We start from the raw sequence: 12133 nt of genomic DNA, 5'->3' as shown, positions 1-12133 counted from the left end.
AGTTGATTCATTTTGCCCACTCTGGTATGAGGGTCACACTGTTCTCAGCACCACAGGGCCAGAACCAATCAGTCCTACTTCAAGCTCAGTTTGTTTTATATGTGTCATGCATTTTCCCTCACTTTCACTTCCTTTCAAGACAAAGGATGAATATAAACAAAATCCCACAACCTGGATTCATGTGCACACCCTGTTACCAGGAGTTCTCTCTGGAATTGAAGTGTGATTTCTCATTACATATGACCACAAGATAAAAAATCAATTTAAAATACCAATTTTCACAAACTTTTGGTCACATACGGTAAATACACGAATTTTCAAAATATTAAATAATACCAAGTGGAAACATGCACTACATTAAAGCATCAAATTAATTAACCCTAGCAAAATTAACTTTTTAAATAAATAGTATTGTACAATAAATTAAATATGTATGTACTGTGAAATGTTTCTATGTTGGTAAAACTATACCAGTTAACCACACACAGCTAATTTAGAAAAAAAATCTAAATTTCCAATTAGGAGTGATCTGTTTTTTTTTCTTTTTTTCAGAAAAGACATTTTCAAAATATTAATGTGTGTCTGCCAGTTATAACTGCAGTTCTCATTTAGAAAGTGAACCTGTGAATCAACAGACAGGTCTAATGTGGCCAAATGATGCTTCTAGTTTGGCCTGCAAGCTGTAAAACTCATTTATATAAGTAACCATAGAGTTAAAAGGGTTTATATCTGCAGAAGGTATATTTGCTTGTCACAGATGAATGCCCCTCAATAAAAATGAAAGAGGAGGGATTTTCTTCACATTTTCTTCACAAGAATGTCAAATTCTTTAATTTTAAGACACCACTCAGCATAATTAAACAGACTGTCCTGTATCCTAAATTGTCTGGGAACATAGAAAAATGGATATTGTATATTGTGACCTACTGTGCACACATTTCTATCTTACAACATTGCCTTTTCTAAAAAACCTTTACAAGTTCTTCAAGTGAGTACACTGACCTGCTGTGATACAACAATGTTCTTTGTTTAAGAAGTGGGCATATGTCCAAGTGCTTATGTACTCTTCACAAAGAAATAATAGAATTTCATAACAAAAGAACGATGAGGCCTGTGAATTCCTTATGGATCAGGCTCTTCTTTTGTTACAGGTAGCTCTGTGTGAAATTACAGGTCACTTGGATTCTCTCAAATTGAAGCTCCAAGGCCGTGCAAGCACCGCTAGGTATTCATTTGAAAATGTTGTATGTCTCAGAAGAATCCTGAAATCTTACAAGTAGGAAAGATGCTGCAGTTTCTGATATTGCTTGCTTGTGCTAGATGAAACTGACGAACATTGTGCAAGAATTCATGAACAACCTAAATAAAAATGTATAATTCTAAGATTCCAAAGGATTTACTGTTGATCTATTTATTATCTCTTTATATGGGTATTGCAAAAGCAAAGAACATTTTTTGATTTGAGGAAAGTGCCTTTTAGCTAGAAATTGCAGAGCTCCAGACCTCAAAAGTCTTAATGTGTAAATGTAGACAAATTCAACTTTTGGATTTCTGGACTCAATGAGTGTGTCAGTTTTTGAATAACAAGAGTCTTTTACACAATATTCACATTGATTTGCCTCTTGAAATTAGAGATTTCTACAAGTTGCAGTCAAGGTCTTCATTTACTGTAAGCAAACTTGTTTTTATCAAAACAAGTCTATCATTTATTTGAGATTCTCTGTGTTTGGTATTTCAATTGAACCAAAACCACCAAAATCAGTTGACTAAGAATATGTAAAAATAGTTGTGATATTAGGTAATGCATAAACAAAGACCATGCCTGGTTTGACTAATGAACTGGTTGCTATCAATGTGATTAAGTTAATCTTTTTATGCATTCATAGATAAAATGACTAAAAAGTAACAAACAAGTTTAAAACATATAAATCTATAAAAGCAAAAGACTCTGTAGGAGCAAACTCACAAACATTTGCAAAATTAAAAGTATACTGTACCACATAGGTAATAAACTGATGAAAATTCCAATTCTGCTCTTGGATACCTCGTTTGTAGCATGATATTGATCACAAAAACTTCTTTTGTACATAACTTGGCCTCATTTTCTTTATTTCTTTCACCCTCCAGCAGAAACAATCTTACAAAGAGATTTGTCATGCCAATTACAAATTCAACCCTTTATTTTGTGCAGGTGAGTTTCTAACAGCCAGCACCCACCTTTCAATAAGGAGCCAGACAGAAGACATTTTAATGTACAAACAGTCAAAGTGTGAATATTCATTAAGATGCTTTCCAAAGAAACAAATCACAATAATAAGAAATTAAGTGCTTAAGTCTCTGATCTTCAGTTTCAAGAATATTGCTGTTTTTTACTCTAAAGGAAAATGGCAGCGATTCAACACTCTTAATAGCTGTAATGATCATAATGATCTAACAGAAAAGCTGAGTTCCCCACTTAAACATTGAAAACATTGCTGTGTAAGTCCATATGAAAATGCAAGGGGCCTGTGGCAGATATCCCAACATAAATGGTTGCTTTGAAAAAGGCTGATAAAAATATAACCCGTATAACACTGGGTTGTTCTGTCCAGAAGCATCCTAAACCATCACATTACAGAATTCTGCAGCAACTGTTTTCTGAATGATTTAATTGATAATGGGGGGGGATCAATGATACAGTGATAAGACACTTACCCCGTGATGATGATTTCAGGGTATGTTTGTGTACCCAGGTTCCATGTCCCTCCATTTACAGGCCATTCCTGCTAATGGAATAAGAGTTTTAGAAAGTCTGAACTGAAGAATAACTCACAGTTCTGTCTTTCTGGTATTTGTTTCATAGACAAAAGACTCAGTCCTATCAACTGCTTCTCAAACTGAAAGGATTTGCCGCAGAACTTTCTTGATAATGTAGATACTGATCAACACAATCATTCTTGACATTAGTTCCTTCCATTATACATTTGTGTACAGTGTTTCAATCTACTTTCCAAGCAGTAACTGCAGAGATATCCCATGTGTCATGAATAGAATATATAGGACAAAGCCAGCTGAATCATTGATTTATTTCCAAGCAATGGAACATCAACATATAATGTTAAGCTCATTCATAATAATAATAGATCAATCCAATATCTTTAGCTTTGGATGAAGGGCTTAAATAAATGGCATCAGTGATGAGGTTTTGTATTTTGTGCAAGGGGAGGATATTTGGGAAGCTACACCTTTTCTATAGAAACACTTAAATGCTACAGTCAAGATAGTAAGACCTTTCAGGCATTAGACCTAGCAGCTAGACTCCTAACTACATTAAGTAGAAGTTTAATGTACTGTATGACAGTACTCTGTATGGTTAAATTACTACATGGTTAACATTTTAACTATGGCGCAATGGATACTGTATGCTATACGTTTACCAGAAAACATAAAAATGTGGGCTTCCATTGAGGTCAAAATATAACTGAACTACCTCCATATAAGGACATCTTATGATGTCTTTGTAGAACTTCTTTTCCGAAGCTATAGAATTTAAAAATAAATTAAATTGAAAGCCTCATAAATGATGTTCAAATAATACACACAAGTGTAACTCTCAAAAACCAGAGACTCTGAAATGATTATTTCACAGCAAGAGCTGCAGGGAGATAAGAAGACTGGTGATGGCAACTAAAGCCTTCTTTTGTATTAGTTAATCCTTCCACTTTTCTTCTGAATCCACAAGGGTACAGTTTGTGTTAAGCAATAGTAAAAAGAAAAGTACATGGGAATAATTTCTGGAAAAAAAACAACCTGACTGGTACAGTAATTCAGTGAATTATAATGATTTTGCCCTACAGTATGTATAAACACTTCTCAAAGATGTCAATACTGTAGTAAAATGTGCTTTGCTAAGTAGGCTGTTCTCCAAGACTCAATATAAATTTTAAACTTAGTCCAAAAATGCCTGATTTGAACATATTTCATTTACACACTCAGAAATCCTGTGAACTTTCCCATTTTATTACCTAGCAATTACAATATTTATTATAGTTCAAGTAGGTAGCTGTGTCAGCATGCATAGGCTGCAAAGGAACGATTTTAGAGATACTTTTTGGAGATACTTATTGTGTGATAGGACACAATATTTATTATGTCCTGTCACACAATAAATATCACCAAGAGATACAAATTCTAGGGTAGCATGAAACCCATTGACCCTAGTTACCAAAGCTCAGTGTCCCAGAGGGAGTAGTCCAGCTGTGCTGTTCTCTAAAAACATCTCCTGGTGTGCCTCTTCCACCGCAAAGAAAAAAATATTTGTAGGCTTAGGTATCCCCCTCCATTCTCAGCTATCCTGAACAACATGGTCCCAGATGCTCCCTCCCACTTTAATATTTCTCAGTCCAATGTTAGTAAGTGGGAAGACAATGCTGGGGCCTTCTGGTCTCTGGTGCCTGCTCTCTGGTGCCTGAGTCCTCTCCTGGGTCCAACACAGCAATTTGGGGACTTGGGGAGTAGAGGGTGAAAGTGTCCCTTTGATGTCTTGGATATGGGCAGAGCTAACTGCTCAGGGCTCATTGATTGGCTGCATGCAGATGGCCAGGTGTAATGATGCTGTGTATTGGTACCTTGTTCTAAAGCCCACCTCTCAGTGTGAGACCCAGTTAGACCTCCGAACTGTTAATTGACAAGTGCCTGTGCAAGGAGGACCTTTGATCAATGGGAAGCTCAAGAAAAGAAGAAAGATGAACTCACCAATCTTAGGAGACACTTAGCATTCTATGCAAATTTTAAGTCAACAAAGTCCCCAACACCTGTGGCCTCACACCCAAATTTCACAGTCTGTGACACTACAGTATCTCCAAAAACTGTATGGGTGGCTTCTTCCAGAAGTCCATTACTCTAGATGTAAATTACTTCATCAGTTCTTTCTGCTTGATGTAAATAAACCTTAGAATTGGTGGAAATCAAACCTTCCTTCCATGTTTTTTTAAGTAAATAACGTGTGTAATTGTCTTTCTGAGCAATTGTGGATCGGTCTCTTGTTCAGTTCTCAGCACTCACAGTGTTCACCGGTTCTTCTCCACACTTACCTTATTGCTGTAGCCTTGCTTTTTGTGTTTGGCACCAATTGAATATAGAACAGGGATCAGATCAGGAGGGCAATCTGCGAAGTATGCAGTACAGGTAACTGGAGATTCATGAATATCCATTGGGTATGGGTTTTCAAATATAGGAAAGCTACCAGAGAAGGAGAAAACAAAAAGACATTAAGCCAAGGCTGTCCAAGCCTGGTTCAAAAAGCACCAATCCAGTTTAAATCATAGGTTACCTGTTTCTTAATATTTGGAACACTTGTACGTTGTTGGAAGATTAATTAAGTGTGCAATCTGTTCAATAAAGAGAACTCTGGTCTATTACTATTACTAATATTTTCTCAAATGTTTCAAACGTTCTGAATTTAATACATTTCCTGCTCCACCGATGAAAAGGGAAGCGTTAAAAATATTTAGAAATCTGTGATATAATGTTGTCCTGATCCTGTTGGATCAGGACTCATATAAAACCTGGTTGGAGATGTTTGATGTAAGGTTATCTATATTAAAAAATACAATACTTAATCTGTTACAAAAGAAATCCTTCTGAATATTGAACCATACTGACAGGTGTGGTAAAGCACAATTACAGCAAACAATGCATTCAACAAACAAGGAGGAAACATACACTAAAATATAAGGGACAATTTGAATTAAAAAATCTGTGCTTTCATTCTCCCTTAAAAATTATTCAATATAATTCTATTTTATATATTAGATAAAATATATATTATATTTTAGGAAGCTAGTTGAAAAACAGATGAAAAGATAACAGAGGCCATCAGTAATATAATATATGCATGCCTTTGTAGACAGGCTATGAGATAGTTTTGGTGTAATGGATGCAGGAAAGATTGACACTAATTGATTGAAAATCAATATCTGGGACCCATGAACATGGCTTCTTCTGTTTTCTTTTCTTACAAGGGAAATTATTTCCTTAGTTTTATTGTGTATTATTGTCTCTCATTTTTTGCCTTTGTTCCAATTCATCCTGATAATTTTCAATTAACTGAAGTTAGACCACTGCACTATTCAGGCATTAAAGTCACGATATAGGCCATTTATATTTTGTAAAATGATTATTTGAAACAGACAATTTAATACTAGCACAGTGAACTCAAAATATATCAAATGTTTTACTTATTTTTTTCAGAGCCAATGTGAGGGAAGGAACATAAAAGAAATATAGTACCAATACATCTGTGGGACTGACATGATTTGAAAACTGTTTTTGCCATTTACTTGCCAAATCAGCTTTTGCGATGTGATGATTGCTGGTTATTAAATGTTGAAATGGAAGTGCAGAAGATTGTTAGATTTAATCTGTTTCTGTCCCTCTGGGATTAGTCAGACAGATTGTGATGGAGTGTTTTGGCAGAAGGAAACCTGTTTATTCAGCCCAGTATCCTGTGGTAATAATAATCCCAAGATAATCACACATAGATGCTTAATTCAGTCCAGGTAGGATTTCTCTGTTTTGCAGAACATGGTATTTAATGTTCTTCTGAACACTGCATGTTACAGTATGTACAGCCTTGAAAGACACAGTGAATCTAAAAAATACTCCACGAAGAGTCAGTTTCAAAATTGTACCTTTATATAAATTAGCCACAAAAGCAGAAAATAAAATGACAGATGCATGATTTGCAAAAAATGTACAATACATCTAACTATGCATACATACAGAATATCTCTAGAGAAGGACTTATCATACAAACTAGAATATTATATCTAATTGTTTCATTTCCAAAACTGTTATAACGTATTCCCTGTATTAACGTTCCTTCTTAGATTTTAATGTTGGATTTTTCTACGATGAGCAAATGTGAGCAGCTCAAAATCATTCTCAATATACTTACGTGCTTTGTGTCAAGTCCACAACAATGAAGTCCTTTTCAAGCAGCACAGCTACAGCATAGGGTTCCTGGAACTCTATAAGAGAAACACCGATTCAGCACTCCAGTTTTAATGTAATATACTGTACACATAACTTTTATAGAATCCATACTGTAAGTTCTGTTCTCTCCTGCAAGAAAATGTGTGTAAGATTAGTCTTGGCATGCAAGACTGAACAATCAAGCTCCACTTCCCCTCCTATGATTCTAGTGTCTTCTGAGAAACAAATCTCAGATATTTGACTCAAGAAATAAGCACACAGTACAATAGTATAAGCACAACAGATCACATGTTTAGACGTAGCAGGTAGAAGTGTGGAGGAGAGGATGGAATTCTTGACATGTAACTAAAAGGTGCAGCTTCAGGTCCTAGACAGGGCACAGCTGCTGCCACCGAGTAACCTTCTTGACTCAGACTGCTGCAATAAAATGCCCTGCTACTGTACATACAGTAAATTGACGTAAAGAGTTTTGGATAAAAGTGTCAGCCAAATAACCTTAATAACGACACATGCTTATCAGATTCAGCACAAACATAATGGTGAAAAGTTAAAACAACATATCCTAGAAATGAGACAAGTGGATTTTTTTATTTTTATTGGGACAACTGAAGATAATAATGAGTGTGAAAAGAGGAGTAAAACAGAAATGGAATGCTATTCCAATGAAAAATGAAGCTATCGTAGAGTTAAATAGTTGAACTTGAGGGAAAATACAGATTTGTATAACACAAATCAAACCAGCGTATTACAACATTTTAAAAAAATTGAATTGCCCATCATACATGGAATCTTTCATTAAAGGAGGAAAGACCTCATTTAAGGGAAAATGCCTACCTCCTATCTTATGACTAATTGTTTAAATCAGAAATAAACTATAAGTGGCATCCATTTTTTTCTGTTCTGAAATCCAGAACTGACATATCCATGAGAAGTCTTTTTTAATCCATTATAATCAGCTGAGGAAGACATTCAGGTGTGGAAGCTATGATGGTAAAGGCAGATGTTTTGGTAGTACAGATCAATGCAGGTTTAATGAACAGGAGAAATTGTGTATGTGAATGATGCACTGGATTATGATCAATGCTAGTTCATTAAAATTGTTGTATAAAGTAGAACATTCCTTTACAAATGTGAAAGTCAGATACATATTTTTTCCTGGCACTTTTACCAACATATACTATGAGGCATTAAAATGCAATAAATGAGTACTGGGACCAGGAGCATTTGTTGTGATATATAGGAATACCTCTGTGTATACTCTACATGCTTGGTTGTGTTCGCCTTTTTAAAATATTTTCTGGTGTTCCCCAGAAAAGTGCTAGAATAATTGTATTGAAATATTACTAAGATCTAGTAAATATAAAATGACTGCATACTCTCTGTAAGTAACATAAGAAATATTGTGTAAACTACACCGTGTTTATTATCTAATACTTTTTATACTACCTATACCTAACAGGAAAATGTGTTATCATTGTTGCAACATAGATCCATAAGAAACTACTTTTCAGCCAGCAGTTACAGTACACCCTGCAACTCACAACGACAGTAGCAACCCACTAAAGCTAAGCAAGTGTGAGCTTGGTCAGTACCTGTATAAGAGACCTCCTGGGAAAGCTCAGGATGCTGCTGGAAGAAATGTACAGTAAGTGGGACCAGTAAGGAGCACTCATCCTGCAGTCTGTGTGGGTCCTAATGCCCCAGTGTTTCTCCAAAAGAGTATGGGTGTTACCCTGGTGTCCTGGCCAAATTCCCCACCGGCCTTCACAAATCATAGACTCCTAATAATCCCCATCTATAAACTGGCTTCATTACTACAGTATGTTCTCCTCCCCTCTGATAGCTGATGTGTGGTGAGTGTACTGGTGGGACCATCCAAGAGATATAATCAGGTTTACTCAGCAGGAAGTTGCACACAAATTATTTTTGTTGTCATTTTCCAGTTACTGTTGATGTGAATATACAGTATATGTTTGATTTATTTGTTCAATGATTTTAAGGAGTCTACAATGAAAATCATACATTTATTAAAAATGGATGCCCTGGCATTACATGTCAGTATGACCTTTTGCTCTAAACATTTTGAGGATGATGGATTTCCAAAATATACAAAAAGAAACAAGAAAAAGAACAAAACAGAAATGTTACAGTTCAGTTATGTGTCATTTGTAGTGAACTAATTCCTATGTGCAATACGAAAAAATCAAACAATTGCTGTTAAGGCCGATTGTTTATAAATCTTTATATTTTTCTATTTTTCAGCATCAGTTTAAGTGTTCAGTTATAAAACTGTTATTTATTCAGTAAACCTCTTATAAAAATGCAGTGCAAGGGCTTCATTTCAATTGCTGTGGTTTTCTGAAATTGCCAGGTATGCACTGAATTTAAACTTCAAGCAGACTGACCTTAAGCTGCCACCTGCATTTTTGTCACTCTGCCCTCCTATTGCTTTCCTAATAAAACATCGTAATGATTGCTGTCTTGAAGAGATTGTGTGCTGCCCTTGATACCCCTCTCTATTTTTCAATTCTAATTAAATCTTTTTTTCTTCCCCACAGGGTAATTCACAACCATGTGAACTCTCCATATAGTCCTCATTTGCATTTGTGCCAAGACTGATTATATAAATGCAAATGCAAAAAAAGTACATCTAGCAAGATAACTGCATGTACTAATGTTACCAGATGAAGGCCTGAACATGGCAGGATAATCCCAAACCTAGTTTATTTTGTTGAAGATTTAAGACATGGCATTTAAAACTGAGCTGTGATTTACATTTAGTCTCTTTGTGGCCACAATACAATTTCCAAAACACAAACTACTATGTCTATTACCATTGAAAACTATATAACTTTAATTAAGAGGCTACTTAAGAAAAAAACCTAGGTTTTTATGTTGACACTTCACTTACATTTTCAAGACACTGTGAGGAAGCAAACAAAATGCTAGGATATGTAGTTTAAAGTGTATAATTTAAATCAAGGGATGTTATATTAAAATATGTAATGCATTAGTAAGGCTTCATTTAGAATATCGTGTACTGGTCACCATGTTATTGAAAATGATATTGCTGCTCAGGAATCAATCAAGTGCAACCATATACTGTACATTCTAGAGTTTAAGTGAATGGCCTACACTGACTGGTTGACTGGTTGAAGAAAATAACATTTTATATTTTCAAACCCATTAGTTAATCTACGAATGACAGAATGATATTTCTTATTTCTCAATGGCTCCATACATATTAAATATATGAAAAGTTAGAAATGTGGTACAGTAAATGTAGCAAGTTTTACTGCTAGTAACTATTTAATCCAGGCACTTTATGAAGAGTGATAAGGTTTCAACAATAGGCCTTGGTTGTAAGTTGAGCCTTTGATGTAAAGACATGCATGAAGTATATGTATGCTTAGATGTCTAACTTTTATCCAAACTTGGCAGACCACACCGTCTCATTCATTCATTATAAATCCTACTTTCTAAATTTTTTTCACCAGTTGTAGAGGAGTTCTGATTGTTCCAGTTAATAAAGATTTACCTGTAAAATTGATTAAGGCTTAATGAAGGATAGGTGACTGTGAAGCATGTTAATGGCTTCTGAAGCAGTATACAGTACATACTATAATAAATTAGTTGAAGAATCATACTTTCTTACCATTAGGATAAGGAGTCTCACAAAGGGTTAAGAATTCCACAATAGGATGATCCATCTCCAGCACTGTTATCGATTTGCTGTGCATGATTGTCAGGCTGGGTCTTCTACATGCTTTATCATACGACAGACCTCCAGAGAAGATTATAAATGGCTCACTGAAAAAGAAGATGAAGATGTTATGGTGCTGAAAGTAATCCAATATTTTCCAGAATATTTCAGGTAGCACAGCATCCTAAAATTAAATAATGTTGTCAAGAGCTGTTTCTATGCTAAGCAAAGCTATCGTGTTATGTTTCAAAAAATCAATATGCTTTCCTCATTCTGCCAGCATATGACTGACACTAAAAATGGTATTCAAGAACCTTAGTACCTTTTGCTGTGTACGTTAAAATCCACTATAGGATCACCTGTTTAAGGAGCATGTACGGACTTCTTAAACACCTATATATCACACTTTCATATACAGTACATGATATGGGAATTGTTCAAATTTATAGGTATATGCTTATAATGAAATTATAGTACAAGGATCCTGTATACAAATAACAGAAATACTATATAAAAGTACAAGGGGTACTGAAAGCTTGAAAAGCATCATGTACAGTACCATGCCCTGAAGTCTACACTGCAAAAAGAAGAAACAAACACCTGCTTTTTGATGTCTTGTACTCCACTTTCAGGATAGGCTTGCAAGGCTCTGGTTTTTTCCCATCTCGCGGATTTTTCCCTTTGGCGAGAGAAATTATGAACATAACAAAACAAATAATGACTATTTGCTGAAATGTTTTGCATAACATACAGTACTTTGTGATGACAATGATATTGTTTATGCTTCTGGAATTGACTGTTGCTGATGTCTAGTGTCACAAAATAAAAAAATAAATTATAAAAGGGGACCACTTCCTTCAAACTGATAACTCGTTAGATCAGTGAAAAAGAAAAAAAACTGCCCTGGGGTTTCACAGCTCAGCGGGGTCTGTTAGATTTATCAGTCATATGGCAAGCAAGCAGGACAACCACTGCTATTTATCATGACTGGATTTACAGGAGAAGATAATTTCTGTTTGAGGGGATAAATCATTTATAAACCTGCTGAAGGTCAAACCTCCCGGGTAAATATGTTGAGTAATTCCATTCAGTTTTCAAAGTGTGTTCCCAGTCTTTGTACTGGGTAAAGCATAGAAATGGCACATTGCTTCACACTCAAGGCAGTTGGACTTTCAGATCAAAGCTGGTCTTTCATTTTAGCTTACACAGCCAAGAGTTCCACAGCCACTGTGACCATAAACCGAAGTTCGTTATGTTCAAAAGACCTCTGGATATATTGGATTTGATTCTGTAAATAATGTATTTTAAACAAGGTAGAACAGTCTATTTGTCCATGGGATCAAAGAATTGTTTGTGCTGTTTTGGGAAAGAAAGGTTTTAAAAATGACAATAACATACAGTAACATTCTGAAACGAATTTTTAGACATCTGCCATTCTTACATTGGTAGGAATTA

The 12133-nt window shown here is 35.2% G+C and overlaps 1 protein-coding gene across 11 annotated transcripts in view; it reads right to left on the bottom strand.

Annotated features, from left to right (window-relative positions):
* stxbp5l (syntaxin binding protein 5L) overlaps window positions 1-12133 on the bottom strand; it is a 259708-nt gene that overhangs the window by 55304 nt on the left and 192271 nt on the right. For 8 of the 11 annotated variants that reach the window (XM_015363844.2, XM_015363849.2, XM_015363846.2 and 5 more), the window contains exons 9-13: window positions 11279-11357; window positions 10631-10785; window positions 6938-7010; window positions 5073-5220; window positions 2695-2765 (exon numbers count right to left, since the gene is read on the bottom strand). In XM_015363844.2, coding sequence (XP_015219330.2) covers window positions 2695-2765; window positions 5073-5220; window positions 6938-7010; window positions 10631-10785; window positions 11279-11357 — 526 coding nt within the window. The remainder of the gene's footprint in view (window positions 1-2694; window positions 2766-5072; window positions 5221-6937; window positions 7011-10630; window positions 10786-11278; window positions 11358-12133) is intronic. The other 3 variants (XM_015363845.2, XM_015363855.2, XM_015363856.2) reach the window with 1 other exon arrangement.

This window comes from Lepisosteus oculatus, chromosome 15 (genome assembly GCF_040954835.1).
Source record: "Lepisosteus oculatus isolate fLepOcu1 chromosome 15, fLepOcu1.hap2, whole genome shotgun sequence".
Classification (NCBI taxonomy): domain Eukaryota; kingdom Metazoa; phylum Chordata; class Actinopteri; order Semionotiformes; family Lepisosteidae; genus Lepisosteus; species Lepisosteus oculatus.
Note: the sequence above shows the minus strand (reverse complement) of the source record. Positions and strands in the feature narration are given on the sequence as shown.